The sequence below is a fragment of the Sapajus apella genome, unplaced genomic scaffold, assembly GCF_009761245.1.
Source record: "Sapajus apella isolate SASKATOON/1434 unplaced genomic scaffold, GSC_monkey_1.0 scaffold1, whole genome shotgun sequence".
In the NCBI taxonomy this organism is placed as follows: Eukaryota; Metazoa; Chordata; class Mammalia; order Primates; family Cebidae; genus Sapajus; species Sapajus apella.
In genome coordinates, this window is record NW_022436941.1 from 45007295 (window position 1) to 45033717 (window position 26423).

General features: G+C 41.4%; 1 protein-coding gene across 8 annotated transcripts in view; it reads left to right on the forward strand.

The window, feature by feature from the left end:
- The first annotated feature begins 1857 nt into the window (after positions 1-1857).
- The window catches only part of MCTP1 (multiple C2 and transmembrane domain containing 1), a 578648-nt gene continuing 554082 nt past the window's right edge, over positions 1858-26423 (forward strand). For 7 of the 8 annotated variants that reach the window (XM_032274288.1, XM_032274364.1, XM_032274471.1 and 4 more), the window contains exon 1: positions 1861-2592. Coding sequence is in view for 1 of the 8 variants with exons in the window: in XM_032274210.1 (XP_032130101.1) it covers positions 1858-2592 (735 nt within the window). In the remaining 7 variants the exon portion in view is untranslated. Of the gene's footprint in view, positions 2593-26423 lie in introns of all 8 variants that reach the window. The other variant, XM_032274210.1, reaches the window with a different exon arrangement.

Below are 26423 nucleotides of genomic sequence, written 5' to 3' on the forward strand. Positions count from 1 at the left end.
TTCCTTCTACCTAAAATTCTACAGTCAGATCCATCAATAGCTGGTTCTTTGTCCTCATTAAGTCTTAATTCAACTTTTATCTTCTCAGAGAGACTCTCCCTGTACACTTAATGTAAAAAAACAAAAACCTCTCCATACGGGGTTGCCAAATTTGGCAAATAAAAACACAAGACACCCAGTTAAATTTAAATTTCAGATAAATAATACTATTTTGGTATAAGTATGTCCCATGCAATATTTGGGACATACATATACTAACATTCATTGTTTATCTGAAATTCAGTTTAATTTGTATCCTGCATTTTGTTTGGAAGCTCTTCCTCTAAAGCCACTCTGTTATGTGGTACCCTGCTTAACTGTTTCCATGGGACTTTTCAGCATTAGAAATTCTTTTGTCTGACATCCCTTCCCAACCTTCACCCTCACAATAAGCTCCACGTGGGTGGGACCCCACTGCCTTGTTCACAGCTGCATCCCCAGAGCCTATCATAGTGCCTGGTACATAGTAGGTGCTTAATAAATGTTATAAAGGTAAGAAAAACAAAACAAAAAACTTAGGTTTGTAACACCTCCAAAGGATACTGCTAGCCAGACAAGACTACCCATTTTCCACATTTAGGAGGACGAAAGGGGCATTGTGTTGCTGGCCTTTCAGAAGTCTCCTCTGGTAGAATAAGAAGATCCTAGCTGAGCAGCTTTGGGAGAAGCAAAGTCTGAATGAGCCAAAAGCCTTTTCCATTTGCCTTGCAACAAGCAAATGAAGTCACCAAAGAAAAATGCGCTTGAATGAAAAGAACAAGATTCTCTGTGTGCCGAATCCGATCAAAGGCAGTGCGCATCACCCATCTCATCCACCGCAAACTCCCTGCAACTTAAGGGCTGGCTTTATCGTCAGACTCCGGAAATGCTAGATCCTGATCGTAAGAGACCAGTGCACAGGCAAATAAAGAGAAGGGAGGGGTGGATGGGGATGAAGTCAAGACAGAAGAAATTAAACTCTCATCTTGGACCCAGGGCGCGCAACGGGGCGGGGGCAGACGTGTTCAGCCCTAGAACTCCGCCAGGTTCATCGCTCAGTGTGGACGCTCGGTGTCCCCACGAGACCCATCGAGGGCGCATAGTCTCCACTCCAGCGCGCTCCATCGGACCCAGACGACTGCCAGCGCGTCCGGCGGCCAGCGCAGAGCGAGCAGCGTGGGCAACTGTGGCCCGATCCTAGGGAGCAAGCTGGCTTCGGGCCTTACCTAGCTCCACCCGGCTCCTACCGGCCCTCCCACCTGGGAGCTGGAGGATGGTCCCGGGGAGCCACAGGGGGACTGCAGGTCCCCGGAGCCTCCAGCCGGACGCGCCGTGTCGTGTGAGCCGCGTGCCTGCCCAGTTTGGAGGCAGCTGCCCCCGCCGCTGACAGGTGCTGCCCGGAGGGTGCCGGGTGCGGTCCCTGGCGCAGCTGGACGCGCACGCCCCGGTGCGTGCAGCTTCCCGAGCTCGGTCAGCGAGAAGAGGGAGCCAGGGCGCGGCCTGGGGGACGCCAGTGGACTGGAGCCGCTGAGCTTCGAGCGAGAAACTTTGCAGGCGCCGCGGCCGGGATTCGGTGACGGCTCCAGCTCACCCCAGCAGGTGCGGGAGGAAGAGGCGGCGCCGGAGTCCCGAGGCCGGAGTGCCTCGGCGGCGGCGGCGGCCGCTTCTTTCCCCCGAGCTGGCCTGAAGTCGCTGGGCACTCCCAGTCTCTGCTGCTGCGCCCGCCGCCGCCGCCACCGCCACCGCGGGGCCCGGGGAGGAGGCGCAGCCGGAGAGGGCGGAGGAGAACCAGGAGGAGGAGGAGGAGGAGGAGGGGAGAGGAGGAGCAGGGGGTGGAGGATGGAGCCCCGGGCTGCCGCGGCGGGCGAGCCGGAGCCGGCGGCGGCGTCCTCCTCCTTTCAGGCCCGGCTCTGGAAGAACCTGCAGCTGGGAGTGGGCAGGAGCAAGGTCGGCGGGGGTGGGGGCGGGGGCGGGCGCGCGGGGGGTCCGGAGCGCCGCACTGCGGACACCCTGTCGGCCTCCCCGCCACCCTCGGGGGGCACGCGGGGCGCACCGGCCGGCGGGAGTGGTGCAGGCAGCAGGTGGAGCGGCTTCAAGAAGCGAAAGCAAGTGCTGGACCGAGTCTTCTCCTCCTCGCAGCCCAACCTGTGCTGCTCCTCGCCGGAGCCCCTAGAGCCCGGCGGCGCAGCCGGCAGAGCCGAGCAGGGGTCCACGCTGCGCCGCCGGATCCGCGAGCATTTCCTCCCCGCCGGAAAGGGGCCGGTGGCTACCGCAGGAGCAGCGGGAGGGACGCCTCCTGGCGGTCGCTCCCCGGACTCGGCTCCCTCCTCTTCCTCCGCCTCATCCTCCCTGTCCTCCTCGCCCCAGCCGCCGCCGAGGGGGGACCGCGCCCGAGATGAGGGTGCACGGCGTCGGGGCCCCGGGGCGCATTTGTGCCATCAGAAGAGCTCCTCTCTGCCGGGCACCGCCTGCCTGGAGCACCTGCTGGAGCCGCCGCCGCCTCCCGCAGAGCCAGCGCGGAGCCCCGCGGAATCTCGGGCCCCAGAGACAGGCGACGAGCGCGGCAGCAGCCAGGTGAGTGCAGGTGGGCGCGGCCGGAGACCGGGTGCGCGTGGCCACGCCTCCCACTTCAGGCGGTCACCACCCGGGGAGCGGGGGACCGAGGGCTGTGGGCAGGGGCCGGGACGCGGGAGGGAAAATGCTGTTAATTCTAAGTAGATGAAGCAGTGCAAAGAAAACATCTCGCTCTAGTTTAGCAAAGATGAAAGAGTTCTGACCTGCGCCCGGACTTTGCTTTTGATAGAAATGATACCTGTCACCAGAAGCTTTCTGACTAGCCAATGAAAAGTTAGACCTAAAGTGGGTACTTTTTAGAGGTCTCCTGGAAAGAGATGTCCAGCCAAGTCTCATCTTGGCAAAAGAAAAAAACTAACCCAGTAACTTAAAACAATTACAACCACGTGTGGTGGTGTGGAGGCAGCACCATTTGAAGCAAAAGGCTAGCAGGAAGAAATAGAAACGTGGAGAGGTAATTTATGGCACCTGTGACGTCCTGTGCCAGGGAAAGCATCGTCGCAGGACTGCTCACTTTCCGGCACCCCCTTTTTAAACCTTCCCCGGCTGCAAGTGGATCATTCATTGCCCTTAAAGTGGACAGCAGGAGCGTCTCCTCCCAGTTAGTGAAATGCATATGAGCCTTGCGAAATTTTAGTAGTCATCCGAAGCACTTGCTTTTAAAGTAGGCTGCTTTATACTTCTTGTTAACTGCCCAGACAAGAGTCAAGGTTTTTTTTAAGTCCTTTTATTAGAAATTTTATGTGTGGTACCGACAATGTGTCCACTGAATTGGCTGTTTTTACCCCCTCAGCCTCGAAGAGGCACTGCTCTTTTTGTAAATGTTTATCAAATCATTTTAATTCTAGAAAATATTTTGGAAGTTTCACTCTGCCAGAGACCTAAAGAACATTTTTCTCCCAATACATCTTAGTTTATTTAAAGTTTCTTATTGTTTTGACTTTGATTAAATATATTAGATGAAAGACACTTACATTAAAACTTTAGTAGCAGATTAAAAGCTCAGCTACAAGGAAACATCAGGCTGTGTTTTGAAGGGTAAGATATGGGAATAGATAGGCTTTCAGCTGAAAGTTTTTATAGTTTGTGGACTGATTTCTTAGTGTAGCTCCAGAAAATAAACCAGAATACGAGTATGTTTTGTTAACTACTAAACAAATTTGCTTGCAGTAAGCAAACACCTGATGATCCAGAAAAAGATTTTATTCTTAGAAGAGTAGGTAGAAATAATAGTGACAAAAAGACTAAATATATTGACCTTTCTGTCATCTTGAAAGTGAACTGGAAAGAACCCTTGTTTTTGTTTTAAAAGTAAAGTGATAAATTGTTTTAGAAGAATGTTTTAAATTCAGTATAGGTGAATACTATATATTAAATGAAGTATTTATTTTTTAGTGTGTATATAATCCTAATGTATAAGAATTTTAGAGTTGAGAAACTTTACTTTTTTTTTTTCTTTCACTTTCAAGGATGATAGAACAACAAATAATAATTTAATTATTTCGGAAGGTATATATCATATTACTGCGAATGTTAACTTACTAAATCACATTCACTGAACCAAAATATTTTCAAAGCAAAAAATAGATAACTGAATTTTTATGTTCCTTTTTGCCAAAATGTTTTCAGAAACTATCAATCTTAAAAAACACTACTACTATGTAAGTATTAACATAAAAAAGATATTGACTTATTCTGGAGAAGATACTAAACTAACATTTTATACCCCTACATAGTTTAACCCTCACAGCAGACCAATGTGATACAAGTTCTTATTGTCATTTTATAGATTAAACCAATGCTCACATAAGTTAAATAACCTTTCCAGGGTCATACGGTTAGCAGATGACAGAGAGAGGTTTTGTACTCAAGTCAGTCTCCAGAATCTTTTTTCATTATTCTAGCTACCTTTGACAACTTTTAGAACTTGTTGCATTTTTTTAGATGACTTTGGTCTTACTGATGAAACTAGAGCCTTGCAAGTTTATGTGTATTCCGGAGATTTTTCCCCATTCCTATACACAATCAATTCTATAATGGATTAGCTATATTAATTTGTAATTTGTTCTGTGATGGATTGTTGCATATATATTTTATCACATTTACAAATGACATTATTAATCATGATCTATAACTCTGAAGAAGCTTTTCATTATAGAGAATCAGCATGTCAACATAGACATAAGAGAAATTAAAAAGTTAAAACATCTTTCAAAAAATAGGAGAAAGATGGGATGTAGGCAGACCGAATGATAAACTCTGAGGGACTTGCCCGATGCCAGACACAGTCCCAGAAAGCGATACCATTTTTGGTCCTCAGCGTCTGCTGCTCATGGGGCTTTGTTCTCTGAGAAGTGGAGAGTTTTCTTTGTACTGAATCACCAATACAGCTTTCATGAGCACTCTCTCACCTATGTAAAAGAGAGGATTTCTCAGTCCTGGAAATACCTCTAGGCCCACCTCAAAGGACCCAGCTCCCCTCTGAGTGGGGAAGAGGAAGAAATGGAATTGGAACTTGGAACGGGAAGGGGACTTATGCAGCTGCCTAGGAGTCAGCTTAGCTTTGCAGCACCCTTCCAAGCTTCCTGAATATCTCAGAGATCTTTCCTTACTCTCTTAGCATCTCATCTCTAAAGAGACCTGGGCATGGAGAAGGGGTGTGTAGCACATACAGATTTCACCTTTATTTACAGTTCACAAGCACAGTACTCAAGAAAGAAATACAATAAAAGTCCTCAATACATCTTTAGAGTGCCTAGATGAAGTGAGTTTTCTTTCAAGGCAGAAATAAAATTTATTGCAAAAATAGGCAAATTGTTTAATTTTTCTCTTGTTCTCTGCTTGATCCTGGCATAAGCCATGTTCTCCAACACACTCTCCACGTCTCCACCCCACCAGCGCAGCATGAGGCCCCAACAACATATGTGCACGTACTCTGACAGTGGGTGGAGATGTTGAGCAAAAGCAAAGAAAAAAAATTGCTTTGGACTGCTGGGGAAAGAGATTTTGGAGTCACTGATATATGTGAGTAAAAGTGAACAAACCAGGCTACTTTCCATGTGCCTGCTATTGTGTTTTCGTTAGCCAAATATACCTTTGGAATTCGTACTAACAGACTTAATAATGCCTTAATAATGGGCCATGCGCATTATTTCAAATGTTCTGTTTTGAGAATGAGGAAAAAAAAGAACCCCCTCTCTTCCCACTGATTCTAGTTCACGTGTTGGGCCATATTGTCATACCAGATGCATTTCATTTTCTGCAACACAGTTGGAAAAGATGCTTTCTCAATTTGTGTGCATATCAAAAATATGCCAATTTTATGTATTCTGCCTTGACGAGTTACTAAAATTATGTTTTGCTAGGATCAGAAAGTCAGTATTTTAAGATAAAGAGTGAGGAATGAATACGTTGCATTTTTTCAGTGTTTTAACAAAAGCATGTAGTATTTATGAATGCTGAACTTTTATTTTCTTCTCTTTAAATTTGATAAAATTGCTTACACAAAGGAGAAACAATATTTTTGAAAAGAATTAGGAAAAGTATTCAGTGTATGTTAAATGTGTTTTGAAACGTAGCAAGAGGGACCTATTCATTGGGATAAGATTCCTAAAACATATCTGTAATCCCTGATAAAAAATGGAAACTATTTTCTACAATTAAGTCTATGTGTGAAGTATATCTTGCTATATTATCTGAGCTTTTAAATAAACCCTGTATTTAACAAAATGATTCAAAAACATGACGGGTTGATTTTTGCAATTTTTCAGGTGTTTTTCCTATTACTTCAAAGAACACAACTTCATCTTAAGGAAGACATAGATTTAAAAATATAATTCCTATTATAAATAACTAAAGTCACTGAAGAGAACTAATAACATCAAATTCAAGTCCCTAAAACAATGTTAGTAGCTTGATACTGGTCTAACTTCAGAAATGACCCCTTTCAGATTAAAAGTGAGAGAGAGTGAACGAGACCTTAGAACGTTTTGGAGCAGGGTGTAAAGTGGAGTTTGATGTGTGATAGCATTCATAAAAAGTGCTGGGATCATCATTTCTTCCAAAGAAAGGGAGTAGACGGAATGACATATTTCCCTTTAACTTTTACTTGCTATAATAAGTATCTGGCAAATTTGAGTTGAACTATGAGTCTTGCCTAAATGGGAAGTGTTAACATGTAGATGTTATGAGAGATTGGCTTAAAATACAGCAAGTGTTCAATAAACATTAGCAATTGCTGTTGTGCTTGTTATTATTGGAGAGCATATTAAAGTTTTGCAATTGCTGCTATTACAAATAAGTGTGGGGTTAAAAAAATTAACGGGGTGCTTTGCCAGTCCTTTTTATTTAATTTAGGATGTGAACTATGTTACTTGCAGTGGTGGAAAAAGTAGCTCATGACTCATCAAGGTAGTATTGGTGACATTACAATTTTGTATAGCAATGAAAAAAAATCTTACCTTATTTTTAGCAAGCATGTATGCATTTTCATGAAGAATGAATATGTTATGTTGAGGGAAAAATGTGATTAGCAGATTCATTAAAAAATGAAACAAACATTTTTCTTCCTGTTTCTTTTACCTCATTGTTTGAAAATGATTTCACAAAAAAAAGGTTAATTCATACCTAGGAAACATGTAATATTGTTTCTTTGATTATAATATTATTTAATTATTTACCAACCCTGGCTAGTGGAGTATAAATAATATGTCTGCATAACTATAAGCATTGACAAAATCTGCAGGTTTAGAAGTTAGGTTCATATATATTTTTTCTTCTTGGTCTGTGTATACTTACAATATTGTAGCAGACATCTGCTTTAGGTAAGTAGAAGATAATTATTTGAAACAGAAAGTTCTTTGTTTTAATTTCATTTTTCTATTGGAAAACGTACTAAAAATCAGATATTTCCCTACCTTAGTAAGTCAAGCATCCTAAATAAAATCATTTCTTGATAACTGAGGGTCATTATTTGCATTCTGGGCTTTGTTTGTTGGTTTAATGTGAATGAAGTAGAAATTATCCTAGAACTTGCTTTATATAAACTTGAATGTTTTTATAAATTAGAATATAAACCATACCTGTTTATGACATGTTTACCTTTCTGTAAAACTGATTATTGAATCAAAGAAGAGGGACCCTTTTCTCAAGTCATTTGTTCACTTAACAGTCTTAAAGTTTTTGTAAATTTTGATTTGTTGGCATCATTAACTTTAGGTGCCATTTTAATTTCCTTTTCACCATCAACCTTTTCTTCTAACTCACACTGCTTTTTATGAATCAGCAGTGAGAAGTTCACTATCCCTAACAATTCAAAATTTTATCCAAATACAGTTTCCCCTCTAATATGTAGCAGTTTCTTATCATTAGAAACTTTTTTTTTTCTGGCAGAATAGCAGGCCACAATATCCCTATGTCTCCAAATATTTGTATTTAACTGTAGTATGGGTGCAATACGGAAAACTATATTTGTAATATAATGAGATTTAAAAATCCTGCCTACTGCTTTCTTAAGAGGAGAGTTTTCTTCTCTTCAGTGAAGTCTTTTCAAGATACTTTATACCAGCCTTATTTCCCATTTTCTTGGGTCCTAGCCAATTTGGAAAATTACAACAAATGTAGACAAGTGGACCTCTGAACATTTTAGGATCATTGTATCCTCCTAATCCCACTGGGTTCATTTAGAGAGGTCCCTTCAGCATTAACGATCTGAACCTATTTTGCTTAAGCCTGAGCTACCTTTACTTGCCTCGCCAGCTCTGATGGAGTGGAATTTGGCAAGCCTGCGTACAATAGACCTAGTGAATCCTCATTGTAAAACAGCTCAGGGGAAGACTACTTAATAAATGGTGACTGAATGAATGAAGGGATAAATGGATGGGCTAGAACTGTTCAGAGATAAGATCTCTGGGAAAGCTTCAGAATTGTTTTATGTTTGTGAAGTGATATTATTGCCTTCTTGATTCCAAGTCCTTTTAAGCCTGGCAGATGTATTTGATGTTCACCTCTTCCCCTAGCTGGTAGCTTGGCTTTTGCTAGTCTAGACTGACTTTAATTTTGGTTCTTGGGCAGACAAGAAACAGAATTAAAGTCTGGTCAAGGGAGGATGTGGCACTTGCTAAGTGGCTGCTATATTGTGCTCCCATGGAGGATAGAAAAGCATCCTGTTTCTGAGGTCTCTGGGTCAGGGATGTTGGACTGGGTCAGTTCATGGTATTGGACTCTGACTCTGGGTATCCATTTTTTTGCACCCAAGTCTACCTTTCTGGCCTCTGACATTGCACCCACACATCTGGATTCTTGATTCCTGCCTACAAATCGTCATTTAGCTATGCCTCTGAGTCTTGAATTCTGCTTGGATCTTGGCTCAAGATAGTTTCCTTCCTTATTCACTGCTGCTTTTCCTCAACCCATCTCCTTGACCTGTTCTTTGTACCTAGCACTTCTCCTGTATCTCAGACCCATCATTTAAGAAAGTCTCTTATCTTTAATTTACTCCCAGCCATGACTCAGATTAAAAATCCCAATATTGACTGGGGGTGGTGGCTCATGCCTATAATCCCAGAACTTTGGGAAGCCCAGGTAGGTGGATCACCTGAGGTCAGGATTTCAAGATCAGCCTGGCCAACATGGTGAAACCCTGTCTCTACTAAAAATACAAAAATTAGCTGGGTGTGGTGGCAGGCACCTGTAATTCCAGCTAACTTGGAGGCTGAGACAGGATAATCACTTGAACCTGGGAGGCGGAGGTAGCAGTGAGCTCCACTGATCATGCCACTGCATTCCAGTCTAGGTGACAAGAGTGAAACTCTGTCTCAAAAAAAAAAAAAAAAAAAATTGCCATTATTGACAAAGAATCCTGTCCTCACTAGCCTGGTTCATTCTGCTGCCTCTTAAATACAAAGTGTGTGAAGTGGGGGTCAGACAGACGGCCAGGTAATATTTACAGTGACCCCCTCCTGTCTAATGCTAAGCCTTATTAAAAAACACCAAATCCTCCCTCCAGAAAATTTGCATTGCCCGTCAACTTTATTTGCTTATAAATGATGGTTTTCTCCCGTGATGGAATAGACTAGAGCTGACTTTTCACTGAGCACGGTTCGTTGTCTCTGTGTCCTTGCCCCTTTCCCTCCTATTTTTAAACATGTCCCATGCCTTTTCTTTAACATACACACCCACTTTTTTAGTCCTGCCTGCTTGCTTCTTTTTCCTTAACATTCTCTGTCACCCCTACTTTCTCTGCTTGTAAGATCTGATTCTATTAACTAACTTTAGCATCCAGAGATGAGCTGTCCAATGTGGCAACCACTAGCCACATTTGGCTATGGGACTCTGGACACATGGCTAGTTAGAATTGAGAAGGGCCGTAAGTGTAAAATGCACACATGCACACTAAATTTTGAAGACTTGTACAAAGAAAAGAAAATGAAATATCTCATTATTAAACTTCGTATATTGATTGCATATTGGGATAACATTTTGGACATATTAGATTAAATTAAATATTAAAGTTAGTGGTAGAGGTAAAATTACATATGTGGCTCATACTTGTATTTTTATTGGATAGCACTGATCTAAAGCAGGGATTTCAAACTCCAAACTCCAATGCCCACAGGGGCCACCAAAGTAAAGATAGGGAGCCCAGAGAGTTTGGTGGAGCCCATAGTGGACCAGGGAGCCCCTGCCCCTTGAAGGAGCAGCTGCTTCTCAGCTGATCACTGGCACCCAGGAAAGAAACTATGTTGCCAGAGCTTCTAGATTTTTTAATAGAAGCCAAATCCCAGATTTTTGCGTGAAGTCTTCAGATTCTGAATTTTTGTCAGATAAATCATATATTTTTAAAAGCGTCATAGGTTAAATAAAATATAACTCTGGCCTGAATTTAGCTATCAGTTTGAACTCCTGACTCAGAGAGGTCATAGCTGATTGTTCCCTTTCCCGCATCCCCTTCCCCCAAGTGCTGGGCAAGTGCTAGGCATGTGTTGTCTGGGGCCATACATGTAGGTATCAATACGACATGTAGGTATCAATATGACATGTAGGTGTCAACACATTTTACAAATTAATAGGATGAGTTCACCAGCCAGGAGAAATGAGTGGTGGGATGAAGGTCAGAATGCAGTGGGCTGGGGATTATGTGGAAATTGCGAAGGTGGGAGGAGAGTGGCCAAGCAATTTGGCTTTATACAGAGGATAAAAGAAAGCAGTAGTGCAAGAAAGAGCAGGCGTTGGAAACGGGTCATTGGAAGGTTTTTATAAATGTAGATACCCTGAGTGAGTTGATGGGACACAGAGCCTATGGAGAGGGAGAGGTTGAAGATAAACGAGAAAGGGGGTAATTGATGGGATAAGGTCCCTGAGTACCTGGGTTGGGGTGGGTCCCACAGGCCATGGGAGGGAGGTCTCCCTTAGCCTTCAGCCAGAAGCAGCACCTGTCTGCCAGTGCAGATGGAAGGAGACAGTGTGGACGTGGATGCAGGGAAGTCTATAGGCTTGGTGGCAACAGTTTGAGGGTGTTCTGCCTGGCGGCCACTTCCTTGTTTTAAAGTGTGATTAGGCTTTGGACACAGGGAGATGGTGAAAGACTATTGCCTAAGCACAAAGGCAAATCAGCATCCTGCGTATACAAAAAATAGGAAGTCAGTAGTGAAACTAAAATCTAGGGTGTGGGCAGAGGGGTAGTGAGAGCAAAGGTGAGGGTCAAGGTGTGGCCAGATATGAGGGCTGAGGTGTGTACTCTCCAACCCTGGAGGCAATGGAGCAGGGCAATGACTGGATCAACCTGAGCCTTAGGAGGGTGAAACTGGCATGGAAACAGGTGACCATGAAGAGGCCACAGTAGTCTCAGTGAGAGCCTGCAGCTGGGCTGTGCGTTGACCTTGGTGATAGAAAAATGGAAAGATTTAAGGGATCAGGAGTTTGGCTGAATGTCCAGGGACTGGGGAGTAGAAAAAATTCATCACAGCATGTTTTCCCCTTTCCTTATGTTTTTGATTTTTCCTAGTTCTGTTCAGAGATGCTTTTATTGAAATATCTTTATTTTTCCTCTATGGGTAAAGGTTGAGTTTGGGGTTTGCATTTCTGCAGAATGGCTGAGGGTTCCGGGCTCCTAAGTGTCAGAATGTACCTATTTACTGTAATAGCTCCTATTCTTTGAATTATTTTGAGCTCTTCAGAATAAATTGGTTCTCTTTTTTTCTGCAGTGTCAGGCACTGAAAGTAGTAAGTATTAATAGAGCAAAAGAAAGGGTAAAACATGTTAGTGTAAAAAATCAGGTAAAACAAGAAAACTTCCTATATATACCTGTTAGCTGAATTCTTACGGTGCTTGATGCCAGAGTGGCTAAATATTTGGAGAAATAGTTATAATGAAGGAGTTTGGGATCTAAGGGCTTTGTTGCAAATTTTTATTCTTAATCAAGGTAGTGTGCTGCAAACATCTTAAAATGTGTATTCTCTCTCTTATGCAAGGTTCATCTGTGCATGGCAAATGGTCGATTTCTGAAAACTACCAATAGATATTCTCTCAAAATAGAAATGATATTCTGTCCATACCCTTAGGCTATATTTGACTCTTGTTCTTATATTTAAATGTAAAATTGATTTTGATAGAAGAATAATTTAGCTATTTTCATAGTTGCTTTTGAATGGTATTTTCACCGCACCACACTAGAACTCCAAATGTTTTCCAAAATATATTTTGGGATTGGAAGAGACTTTAGAGATGTTCTGGGTCACCACAGAGCAGTTGTCTCCTGTGCCCTGAGAGGCCAGACCCCCAAATCAGCAGGGACCGTGTTGTCTCTAGCTGCAAGCAGACGTGGGCTGCACCTCCACTTTTCTTCTTTGCTTTTCTCTACTTTTAAAGGAAGCTGGAGGTGAGGAACAGTAATGAGGTCTGGCTGTGATGGTGACTTTGGCTGGCCCTGTCTGGACTTGTATACACACCAATTCAACTCAACAGAGTTGACAAGTTAAAAAAATATATATATATATATTTGACCACTTAGGACATGGGTCATGCCCTCAGTCTCTTTCTGCTACCCTTGGCCCACTATGCAGCAAAATATTCTACACTCAGGCTGGTGCTTTATGATTCCCTTGCTTCCTCTGTGGGAATCAGCAGAGTAAGACAGAAGGGAACAGTCAGAGATGGGAGGGAGACCTGCAGTTGGCAGAATTTCTGAGGCTGCATGCTCTCTGCCTCTGGGCTTTTTAAGGAAGACAGAGCATTTTAAAGTGGATATATACCTATTATTTATCTGATATTTTCACTTTCTTTGACTTCAACTTTTTCCTATGGGACATTTGCTGGGATCGAGGAAGAACTATATGGAATTTGCCATGAGAGGATCTTTGTGTAACTTGTGTGACAAACCATGATTAGCCTATGGAACTGTGTTGCGGGACTATCCAGGTGGTATATTATTTAGGTCCAGGCTGTTCTGTCTCTGCCTGCCCTGCTTTTAGCTATAATACCAGCTTTCTTTCTTCACTTGGAAAATGGGCAAGGAAAATAAAGAAAGGACAGGCAATTTTTTTATGAGTAGCTTTTATAATATATATATTTTTCACGGCAAAGTTTAAATAATTGGTTCCTATGATGATTGTGACATTTTGTGTTGCTTTGACATATGCCTCACACACATGTGCGCACACACAGTGGATGCCTTTGCCAGGCATGGTTTATGCTTTATGCACGTGCTTGCTCTTTCACCAATATTCTATTTTTCACTGGAGTCAAAGATAACCAGAAGAACGCCAGTATTCTTCCACTTCTAAATTTAATCTTCTACTTTAACAATATTAAAGTAATAGATAGTAGTATTACATTTAAATGACAATATAATCTTTACTCATGGCTTTAGTTTAGTCTATTCAGATGTACAAAAATTAGTTCAGCAAAAGGGGAAAAACAATTGGAAGACAGAATTTATGGTTACTAAACCACTATGGCGTGTGTTCTACCAAAGAAATGAATAATCTTACTTTGAATTTAAAATTTATATCTGTGTGTGTGTGTATATATATATATATATATATATATATATATATAGAGAGAGAGAGAGAGAGAGAGAGAGAGCCATATAGAAAAATATAGTATTATATATAATTTATATATAATTATGACATATATAAAATCTGTGATATGTAAGGAATGCCTTTCCTTTAGTAGAATAGTCATTCTCCTGTAAGTGTATATTGTATTTATAGCCACCATGGAAGAGCGCTATTGAATTATTCCCTTAATCTTTTCAGTATGTCACAATAACTAATATCCACCATTAGTATTTTCAAGCATGGCCTGCCTTAACTCTCACAAAATGAACCTTACAGGTAAAAATTAGGGAGGTACTTTGGTGAGTTTCTCTATCGCTATAGTGCATTTTTTTCTAATTTAAGGAAGGGAAATACTTTTAGGATCATAAAAATATATTCTCATAATCACAAGAATCTTATTTTCTGAGATCACCTCAGAATGAGAGCTGGTGAATAACTGAATTAGGAGCAAACGGATCTGAGACAGCAGAGCCTTCCTGTGTGGTGGGTGGCTGCCTAATGCAATGTCTTATTTTCTGTTAATGTTGCCATGCTAATGCCTCTCAGTGGCTCTATTGGAAAAACATTTCTTACACTGTTTTATTAATTTCTTCATTCTCTTAATTATATCTGGATTATATCCTGAATGGTGTATTTACAAATGCTCGTTTCATATTTTAAAATCTATTCTTTTTCTAGGAGTATATGTCTAAAGTGAGTTTCAGACAATACACACATTTCGTTTGTATTTGGTGCCAGAAATTTGTTTTGTGAGCTGGTTTTGCATAAGTGTACATGAACTTATTTATTGTGGTATCTATTGTGGTATCTGTTGTGGTAGGGCTTACTCTTTACTATCCTGTCTTTGAATTAGCTTTTGTTAAATCACAATACACTTTATTTATTTATTTATTTAGAGACAGAGTCTTGCTCTGCAGCTGGGCTGTGCTCTGACCTTTGTGATGGAAAGAGGGAAAGATTTGAGGGATCAGGAGTTTGGCTGAATGTCCAGGGACAGGGCAGAAGAAAGAGTTCACAGCATGTTTTCCCCTTTCCTTATGTTTTTGATATTTCTGAGTTCACCCAGGCTGGAGTGCAGTGGAAGGATCTTGGCTCACTGCAGCCTCCACCTCCTGGGTTCAAGCAATTCTCCTGCCTCAGTCTCCCAAGTGGCTGGAATTACAGGCGCTTGCCATCATACCTGGCTAATTTTTGTATTTTTAGTAGAGACAGGGTTTTACCATGTTGGCCATGTTGGTCTCAAACTCCTGACTTCAAGTGATCCACCTGCCTTGGCCTCCCAAAGTACTAAGATTACAGGCATGAGTCACTGTGCCCGGCCTGCAGTCCATCTTCGAAAGCTGTGTTAGGTGAGGTCTGACTTGCTGACTGAGTTTCTCCCCAGCCCACACCGAGCTGGGCTCTCTTTGCTCAGTTGTGCCATCTCACTTCTGGCCTGAAGCCAACAAACATGTAGAGCTTCTTACCTTGTGCCACTTTAAAATGACACTTCATTACTAATATTAATAATAGCAACATACATAGCATTTATTATGTGTTAGGCACTATTCTAGGTGTTTTATCTAAACTAACTCATTTGTTTACTACAATACTTAGGTGGATGGCTTCTGCATTTGCCAAATGAGGAAACAACCACAGGAGATTAACTGACTTGCCCGAATTTATACATCTGTATAATGGACCCAGGTCTGTGTCACCAGAGTCTGTGCCTTTAAACACTACAGAATAGGCTGCCTGAAGTAGGTTGTGCCTGAGGAACACAGTTTAGAAAAATATCCCAAGTAAATAGCAACTTTTAAATGACAGTTCTACTTAAAAAAATTCTTCCTTACCAGGCACCCCACTAAATCACCATCATTATTTTTGTTATTGATATTATTATTAGACATATATATTATAAGTCCTATAATTTTGCATTTTCTGTTTCTATAGCTTCATCTTGTTTCTGTCATTACTGTTTTCTTGTCCCCTGAAAGGCATGGTATAAGGGGAAATAAATGAAATCTATCTCTTAGGCATTCTATATACAGCATATCAAAGAAACATTTATAAATTATATGCATTGTCCCACTTATATCTCACAGCAATTCTGACAAAGAGATATTGTTAGTTGCATTATATGTATGGGAAATTCTTAGAGAGGCTATGTAACTTTTCTGCAGTCCTGGTTTTGTCCATAGTTACTAACTGGCAAAGTTGGATATTGACAGACATCTGATTGCTACCAAGGCCATAATTTCCAGGCTACCCACTGCTCCACCATTAGTGAGGCCAGATCACTGCACCAGTGCTAGATACAAGCTTGGTACCCAAACCCATGATTTGTGGTTGAGTCTGAATGTCTCTTAACACCAGCCTTGCTGATATATCTGAGTGTCACCATTGTTTTGGAGAAAAAGCTGGAAGAAGGTGCCACTATTAGTTGGAGAAAAGTTTCCAGTGAGTGAAAGTGGGTTAGTTTATTTGTAGGCTCAGTTCTGAGACCTTGTAAGTGAATATTTTCAGATCTTTCTTCTTGTAAGTTCCATATATGTATCATGACTTCAAATCATGTTGTTAAACTCCTCTGAAAAATAATGCTATACATTCTGTATTTAGTCTAGGAGTTATGATCTTTGGACAGGAAAAAAAATTCTTTTCTGAACATTAGTTGTTTCGTAAAGGTGTCCATTTGGGGTATATTCCTTGAACAAGGAGAAAGCAAGATATGAGATAACGTCTTCTGAATTTGGCACACTTCTAATGTTTCTTAGTGACAATAAGACCAGCATGCAAATCTTAGACTTACGCTAGTTGCTGTCTTAATTGATTTGCAGACATTACTTCATTTAATCTTTGTGACAACAGTAAAGCAGCGGGAATTCTTAGCCTCATTTTATAGATGGATCAGTGGAGGCTTGGAAAGAGAGAGGACATTTCTCAAGGTCACACAGCAGAGCTCAGATTTTGTACCTAAGAACTGGCTCCAAAACCCATGCGTCTAACTGCTATTGTTTTTGGCAGCTTTCTTGGACACTGAAAAGCTGCTAGATCTGCTCATAAGTATTGTCTTGTAGCTGTTTTCCAGATCTTGGAATGGGGAGAATGATCAGTTTAAATGTTCTGTATAATAAACCAGCTCCAGATATATATGTGTAGCTGGAAGATTTCCTTCCAATTAAGTACCAATGATTTTAGTAACCATCTTTCTCTTTATCCCTTCCTCAAATATTTATGAAATATCTATGTTGCTGTAGACATAGTATCTTGTTAACACCTTGATGATAAGACAATTCCTGCCCACATCGAGCTTATGATCTTATAGAAGAACCTTCCATTCCATTAAAAAATACATAAATCATTACCAATTACAATTGTGAAAACTGAATCAGAGGAGTACAGAGAATTGTAGGAATTAATTGTATAATAAGAAGTCCCAACCCAATCTTGAGAGAGGGAGGACCAGATAGGGTTTCCCTGTAGAAACATTTGGGAGAGAATGAAAATAATGAACGGGAGTTGGCCAGATTTCTTTAGGGTGGCGGGGAAAGTCAGGGATGTGGCAGACAGTTCTGGGCAGAGAGAACCACAGCAGGAGGCACTTAGAGGAAGATTGCTTGGGCAGTGGGGATTTGGTGACTAAGAGGGAAGGTGTGTGTGTATTTTGGGGGAGATGGGTCTGGGATTGGTGGCAGGTGCCAGATTTTGCAGGACCTTGCAGATTATGGGGAAATTTTGGACTTTAGCAAGCTCTGAAGCAATTTTGAGAGCCTGGATGCTCAACCTTGAAGGGAAATACCATCTTCAGGAGACTTCATGTCCCTGGTCTGGGAATAGCTTTCCTTTGCTTCTATGTGTGGAACCACATTGTACTCACAAAGTTGTCTTATAAAGAGAGAGAGAAGTAGTTTGGAGCTACGTTTCCCTATTAGGATATGATATTTTTAAAATGTTGACAAAAATAGAAATACCTGGAGGATGAAAATATCTTTCCCCCTGGAAAAACATGCCATTTCATTCTTCCTATTGCTTTTTTTTATTGCGTACTATTGGAAAGTAAATGAAGGCAAGAAATGCAATCTAATGCCTCATTATCAGTGCTCAGGGGAGAGATATCTCCTAGGCAGCATATTTCAGAGCCTAGGTAGAGATGAAAATTAGATAAAGCTCAGTGATCCAGATGTTATAGTTGTAAATTATGAAAAAAAAAATGTTATCAGGAGCTTTCAACTTCTTTCCTGAAGCTAGGGTGTGGAAAAGATGAAAAACTTTGGAAAGGGTTCTGTAAGGAGGTGTACATTTAAAAATCTGTATTGTTTGTTAACATAATCATGGGTTAATTAGGAAGACTTTTGTTGAACAGATCTAAAGCATGGTAAAAGGGATTTAATTTACTATACATTTTCTTGTATATTTTCTCAGATATAAAATCTAAATTTTATATTTCCATGTATAGCTAATCTTCATTTTTATGAAACAGATTTGTAGCAATGTTCTCAAGCAAAAGGGAAAGTTAAAGTGAGTAAAAGCTCACTATTGCATTTGTTATACAATGTTATAGGAGGGAAAAGGAGGAAATGTCAAAATATCTCAGGGAGACTATTGTCTGTCATACAATCAAAATTGAAGTGGCAACATAAGCCAGCCTACCTGCTGTTCTGTGAAAGCTCAGGGTATAGATTCTAGCACATCTGGCAAATGTGAGTGATCAGAAATTGTTCCAAGCCCTGCCCAATTGAGGTTTCCCATTCTCTGCTTTGACCCCCACAGCCCACTACTACAATGACCAGTATAAACATGGACTGCTCTAAGCACCCAAGAATTACCGCTATGACTAGGAAATAGCATCTAGTAAAAATTGTCAATGACAGAAGCCATGCCCAAGTTGAAAGGGTATAAGAATCTACTTATTCTTTTATCTGCTATTATGGAAAAATGTGATGAAGTCTTTTTGATGTTGTTCTTCATGTAGTATTCTACTGGAGTCATAACCAAGTAAACATTATACTATTCAAACAGTAAAGGGATTTAAACAGTAATTCTAATTCTGTTTGGGTATCATAAACTGTTTTCAGAAACTAACAAAGGTTGTGGTATTATCCCCACAAAGAAACAGAAATGTACACAAAACCAGAATTGTGCATTCTTTCTCAAGTCATGACTTTCAACCCATGGACTCCAGAACCCTTAGTTAATGCCCTTGGGTAAAAGGAAGACTCATTAATCATTCTTATGAAAATTAGATGGCTCCATTAGCATTATAAAAGTTAAAACTTGAGTCTCTGAAATTTCAACCATGGCTTGCATATTTATTTATCCTAGAACCTTGCAGGGCACATGGATTGATTTTTAGGAGGAAAAATCTGCGGACTCACCTCCTAAGAATAGGTCTAGATGTCCCCAGAAATAAGGCAGCTTTAGCCTGCAGCATTTACCAAAGAGACCAGGGTATGAGGGGAACCCAAGTTTGGAGTTTCTTGCTAATATGAGGTTCTGTTTCCTAGTTGATTGCTGTTTCCTTCTTATGCATTCTTATATGAGACTCTTCTTTGGGTCTGAGCCATTGAGAAGCAAGATTCCTTTACCAGAGGCTGTGGTATCTAACAGAAGCTCTCTCTGATTACCCTCCTCAGTTGTCAACATTTGCTGACTGCCACCTACACATATAAGGAATTGAAAATCTGTTTTAGGTTCTGGGAACCCAATACTCCTGTACTCCAGAGATTTTTTTTTTCTTAGTTGGGGAGATAGCATATATACATCAAAGATGAATGTCACTACAAGGTATCATAGACATTCTACTTTTAAGTAAATAAAACCATGGGAATCCCTGTGTCTTGGGAGATAATTACGGAGGCTTAATGACCTCATTTGTGACAATTACTTGAACATTTGGTCTGGTTTGCACCAGCGGTGGTGCACTCTCAGCCCTCTGTTCACTTCTTCTCATTGATTTCATGGCCATCTTATAAATGTGCTGGAAAATGTAGAAGCTTGCATTCTGAAATCACCATGAAGAAAGAATTTGTTTAGAGGGCAGTTCTTAAACCTGAGAGGTGGATGATTCAGAGGGATATGGATCTGTGCTTGTGCACTCTGGGCTTTGATAAATGGAAGCGCAAATAATTACTTTCTTTAAAATAAGCCAACCACAGGCCTAACTCATAGCTCCTTGCCTGGAAGCCTGATTCCCTGCTTGGGGCAACAGCCTATGAAAAGGAAGCTGGGTAGAGCTGAGGGTGGAATATGAACACCTCTTGGACTGAAGCTTGGTGTACAGAAGGCAGGAGACTGAGCTGCTGCTGGGGCTGACTAGGTTCTGCCAGCCAGGCCACGCTTGAGAGCTAAAGAGGTACACACAATAGTTCCCCACATGATACTGGTAACGTTTGAGGAGAGGCGGGTAGGAATGGAGATGTCTAATGAGATGGATGGAGCAGAGCCCCCAGCATCAGGGACGGCCTGTTCACGAGCCTTTCATTGCAAGTTATAGGAGTTCACTGATTCCTGGATTAGGCTTCAAAGGAGAGTGTATTGGTGACCCTGAAAAGACCCAGGGCAGGCTGGATCCAGGCTTCAAATAGTCATCAGGTCTCTCTGTCTTTACCCCACCAGCCCCTGAAACCTTTCTTTCCTTCCTTCTGCCAGAATTGCTTGGCTTTGGGCATCTTCTGTCTCAGGTGGACTCTCTACTGGCAGGTCTCAACATCCCTAGGTACACATCCCCTTCACAGCTGTGCCTGCCCAGGGGAGAGACCATGCTTGGAAGTGAGTCACATCGGAAGTGATTTGGATCCTCACTGTCCGCTGTGGCCAGTGGATGCTTTGGGCAGGTCATGTGCATATTTTGGAACCCAGAAGTGAAGGGCATTCAACCCAAGCACTGTGGACTAAGAGTGGGAGAGAGGTGGGTCTTTAAAGGCAAATCAAATTGCTCTGGGCAGGCAGATATTTCCAGTGCCCACATGGGGTTCGGTCAATAACCAGCAGTGGGAAAGATGAATAATCAGCCATCTAGAAAATCTGTCTGTGAGCTGCTGGACTCAGCTGCTGGTCTGGAGCACTGCCTTGGAGAGGGAGACTGTTTTTCTATGTTTTCAATATAAAATGAACGTAGAGTATATAATTTTAAAGTGTATATCAACTAGGCTTTTAATGCTTTTCTTTGTGAATGGGTTTTGGTGTTTGAAAATCCATACTAATGAGATGACAAGTTTTAAAGTTAGTACAAAAGACAGCACCTGAGTTCACCTAAAGGCTATCACATTGATGAAGTCCTACAATTTTAGAAAAGAACTTAGAAAACATACTTTAGAGAGGTAGATACTGATGCTCAAGGGATGAATAAACTTACCATCCTCTTCTCCTTTCAGATCCTAGAATATAAGCAGTTCCTGATCCGCACTCCACTTGCAGGCAGCTTCATTTACGCAGATGTGCTTTAGTAGTGTCACCCATTGCTGCCTTAGCTTCTCTTACTGTCCCTGTCATTACACTTTGCAAGAAGAAGGTCCTTTTTGGGGATGTGTGGTGGAAATACAAAGAAAGAGAAGAAACAGTGTAAGAGAAGAATAGCCTAGGAGAGTTGCCTGCCCCTGGATGGGTACTGGACTGGTTGACTTTGCCCATGGGGAAGAGAGGTGGAGGCAGACAGTCTTCCAGAGCTCAAGTAACTCTTAACCTCTCTAAACTTCACATCTTTTCTGTAAAACTGGGGGAATAACATAACAACCTGATGGTGCTGTTATGAGGGTCCAAGGAAGCAATATAAGTTCCTGGCACATGGCAGTGTTCAATCCACATTCTTTATTCTCCTCCACTCCATCACTGCCGATAGTTTGTTCCTCTCCACTTTTGAATCAGCGGGTATCTTTAAAAGTTATACTGGTGTCTCTTGGAGGCTTCAGGAATGACCATTTATACTTTAGCATGAATTAACTCAGCTAGGTTCTTGCCTTCTAATTTCTGGATAGAACATTGTAAATTTTGAGCAGTGAGCATGGGTGCAAGTGATTTAGCTCAATCTGTAGAATTTGTGGCAGCAACCTGGGCCTGGATGGGTGCCACAGGACTTAGTATGGGGGAGGTGACTGGGAGAGGCTGGAAACTAGTAGAGTTTTGAATGGAGGTGCACGGGAAGGGAGGGATGAGATGCTAACTACAGACTTGCTTTGTTCCATAGCTTGGCTGCAGAATACCCATTGTGGGTCTGGCAAGGGAATGGGAAACTGCCATTCCTCCTCTGCCACCTTCCTGTCCCTCATGATTTCTTGCTCCCGGAACTTGGGCTGGAGCTGCTAGAAGCACATTAGGAGGTCTCATCTGGAAACCAGCTCCCATTAATGACATTGCTTCTCTGGGCAAATGAAGCCAGTAAACACAGCTTTCTAATGAACCTCTGGACCTTCCCCAGTTCAGGAAGTCAGGGGCTGCTTGCACTGCCTAGATAATGTTTTCATAAGGCTTAGCCTTCATGCACTTGCACAATGTTTCTGTCACATCTTAAAATGGAACGTCTAAGCAGGAGTCACTTGTAGTCACTTCCTTTGCTTCACATATGCTTTGCACATAGCAAATGCCCCATAAATGTGAGATCAAATTGAATAATATATGATTTGCCTATTAATTGAAAAAAAGCTTTTAATTTTTAAAGTGCTATACTGAATAACTAGGGATAGATGACATTGTTTGACATAAATGAACTTTACCTTTAATTTTTGTATATGTATTGAATAATTTTGATATTTATTAAAAGAATATCTCAAGGGGCTAGTTAGCCATAATTGTTTGAGTTTTTAAGTTTTTAAATTAAGCTACTTTTAAATCCTACTGAGAATTTCCCCCATTGCTACAATTATGTTTACAGGGAGTTTATTTTTCAAGGTTAAATGGAGATAGTCACTTTCTCAAATGGAGATATTCTAACTTGACTTCTAATCTTCTAAGCACACAGCTTATCCATGCAGTCCTGTCTCAGATTTTAGTTCTGAGAACTGATTTAGGCATCTTTATCTCATTGTTGGTCCTTTTATATTATTTTTATGTCTGGTTTCCTCTCACTTCCTAAAAATGGGTATAATGCTTAAGAGCAATGATGCTTTTGGTATCTTTTTAAGGTGTTTACAGCGTGTCTGCCTTATGAGAGGTACCGTGCTTGGAGCCATTGAGTAGAAGGTGCTGGCTGGCATAGCCATTTCACACTCAAAATGGCAAAGAGTTAGCAAGGATGGACCTGTCACTGTCCAAATCCCCTCATCTCGAGATGGGCCCATCCTGTGGCTGCTGGGGCATGGACTGTGATGGCTTCACAGCTGTGCCCCTACTAGGCATTGCCCTTGGCCTCAGGAAACAGCCTCTCCCAAAGGTATGTCCCTCCATGTGGCCAACTGCTGATTAATGAGGGCTATAAAGGCCCAGCCCTCTTGCTTCTATTTGGGGCAACTCTGCATTCCCAGCTCCAGAGCTCCCTGTAGGATTGAGGGAGGCCTCAGTTGAAACAACATTGTGGGTCACCTTCTCTTTCTGTCCAATCCTGACTCCTTACTTCCTTATGGATGTATCTCCCAGGGCATCCCAACCCACCCCCAATAATGGGCTAGACATACATCCGCATTGCAGAGAACATTTACAAGGAACTCCATCTGACTGTCATCATTGTTGAATTTCTTGAAGAGATCTGTAAGTTTTAGGAAGAAACAATCAGATGTCATAGAAACAGTGGCAACAAATTGTGAAGGGCTTGGTGACAGATGAACATTTCGAAGACAATCAAGAGAAGTTTTGCTGATTGGGTTACACCCAAGCTTAAAATAACATTTATGGAAGAATGAAGAAACACAGACTTCCCAGAGAAGATGAGCGTTAGGTGGCACCAGAGTGCAACAAAATTAAATGGAGATTGGAAGTGCTACAGAAAATCATTTATTACGGAAAAGAAATTAGGTTTTTAAATAAGCATTTCAAAAAATCACCAAATGCTAATGTGGGAGGAATCTTTTTTTTTTTTTTTTCAGCTACAGAATCACACTGTAGCCAGGAGATTCAAGTGCTGCAGAAAATTATTATAAAGCACCAACTGCATACTATTCATATATGTACTGCTTCATTGCAAGGATCAGGAAATGGTCTTTAGCTGTGAAATCTAAGAGGATATTTGGTGTTTCTAATGGATCAGAGAACAAAGTCTCAAAGTGGTTAAATGGCTTTCCAAACAGTATATTTGTCTGGTGCATAGCAGCTACTCAGATATTTATTGAATGGATGCAGTAATCAAGGAACAAATTTCAGATATTTTCCTTACTGTCTAGAGGAATGGGAATTTACGTCAGAAAAGCTTCACAGTCTAATAGGACTTCAGCTGCTTCAGGTTAGCTATTGTAGATAAATATGCTATTTTAACTTTTTAAAAATGCCCACTATGATTTTTCAAGGAGAGTAATATTGTGAGAATTGTCGGGGACATACACGTAACATTCAGTATGCAGCAAGGCAAATCCCTCCTTGGACTGCAGTAAGCATGTCTAATGCCATTCGATTTTGCAACACAACAGTACACAGCTGAGCAAATTCATCTGATAACACAAGTCCAGTGCTACTATCATTAAGAGCTTTTTCTACATGTAAACTTAATATTTTAATTTCTTGCTGAAGCAGGATTGTACTGGTGACAGGGGAGAATACTGTGATAGGGTACCACCACCAGGGAGTCCAGATTACTGGGAAGGGAAATATTATCCTGGATGGTGGATGGAATTAATGTCCACCCCCAAATGCATCACCCCATCCAATGTGGGGGCAGGTATCGCCACCATAGGATCCCCATACCCAGAGGGCTTCCCCTGGGAACAGCAATGGTTTTGATATAATTATAGTGTATTAAGGTGTTATTAAAGTAGGAAAGAGATTGTGCTTCTCTGGGAACATACGTGTTGACACTTGTCTGGCAGGAGAAAGACCAGAGTAACATTAGAGGAGCCATTTAAGGCCTTTAGACAAAGGGGGTGCTATAGGGAATCCAGCCACCAGCACAGTAGGTAATATACCATTCCAGGCATATTGGGCAGGATACCAAGGTTTTTAATGCAAGGCGAAGGTGGAGTTTACCTTTTGTCTGACTTGGGCAAAGATAGATTGCTTCCTTTAGTCAGAGGAAGTCCAGGTTGGGTTGCAAGTGTTGTTGTGGCCGCATTGGTAGTGATACAGCCATTCAGAAATGTTAGCAGGATTGATTCTCCAAGGTAGTCCATTTCCTGTGGCCTCTGGCAACTTGACACATAGTCAGCATTGATTGCAGTTGCCTTCCTCTGCAGCAGTGGCTACCCAGTTGATGAATTTATTCTTGGCCTTAGACACAAAGACACAGGTGCTGACCATAAGTAGATAGGTTATTCCCTGTAATAACAAAAACGGAGGGGAATATGATACTATTTTTCATCTTTAGGAAATTGTACTATGCCTTCATTTTCTGCTCTCATAGCTATAAGGTCACCAGCCTTAGAGGTGGGATCTGATGGATGCTGTGCCCATATTTTGGCTCCAGGATTTAAGCTACCTGTACCAGTGTATCTAAAACCCCCAGTTCTGTATGTAGCCTCTGTTGGGGCAGAGATTTCCTCAGGGGTTAATTGTTACAAGGTACCACTAACAATTGAGCATCATTTAAAAATGTTTTCAAAATATTTTGATAAGCATTTGTAATGAACTTTTATTTAGAACAGTTTTATATTTAAAAAAAATTGCAAATATACGACAGAGAGTTCCCATGTACTTTACACCCAGGTTCCCCTATTATTAATAGCTTACATGACTGTGGTACATTTGTTACAATTAACCAACCAACATGGATTCATTATTATTAACTTAAAGTCCATACTTTATTAAGATCTCCTTAGTTTTTACCTAATGTTTTAGTATCCTATCTAAGATACTATATTACATTTAGTTATGTCTCCTTAAGCTCCTGTTGGCTGTGACATTTTCTCAGACATTTATCTTTTTCGATGACCTCGATAGGTGTGAGGAGTACTGGTCAGATATTTTGTAGACTGTTTCTCAGTTGGGATTTGTCTGATGTTTTTCTCACAATTAGATTGAAGTCATGGGTTTTCGGGAGGGGACCACAAAGGGAAAGTGCCATTCTCATCATATCACATCGAGGGTACCTACTACAACATGACTTGTCACCGTTGTTGACCTTGATTGCTTGGTTGAGGTAGCGTGTGTCACGTTTCTCCACTGAAAAGTTACTCAGCAATTTCCCTGCCCTCACCCACCCCCTTTTCTATACTGTAGTCTTTGGAGGGAAATCACCATGCACAGCTTATCCTTAAAAGGTGAAAGGTTAAGTCCCACCTTTTTGAGAGTTGAGCATTTACATGAATTATTTGGAATTCAGCACAGACTCGTCTATTCTCTCCCATTATTTATTTATTTAATCATATATTTTAGCTCAGTGTGGACTAATGAATATTTTATACTTTGGATTATAACCCAATATTACTGTTTTTATTTCTTTGTCCCAATTGATCTGGTGCAGGCCATTGGGAACACTCTCATTTTGTCCCAGTGTCCCTTTGACATACTCCTCTGTGTGTGTGCGTGTGTGTGTGTGTGTCTGTGTGTGTATGTCTGTGTGTGTGTGCGTGTGTGTGTATGTCTGTGTGTGTGTGTGTGCGTGTGTGTGTGTCTGTGTGTGTATGTCTGTGTGTGTGTGTGTGTGTGTCTGTGTGTGTGTGTGTGTATGTCTGTGTGTGTGTGTGTGTCTGTGTGTGTATGTCTGTGTGTGTGTGTGC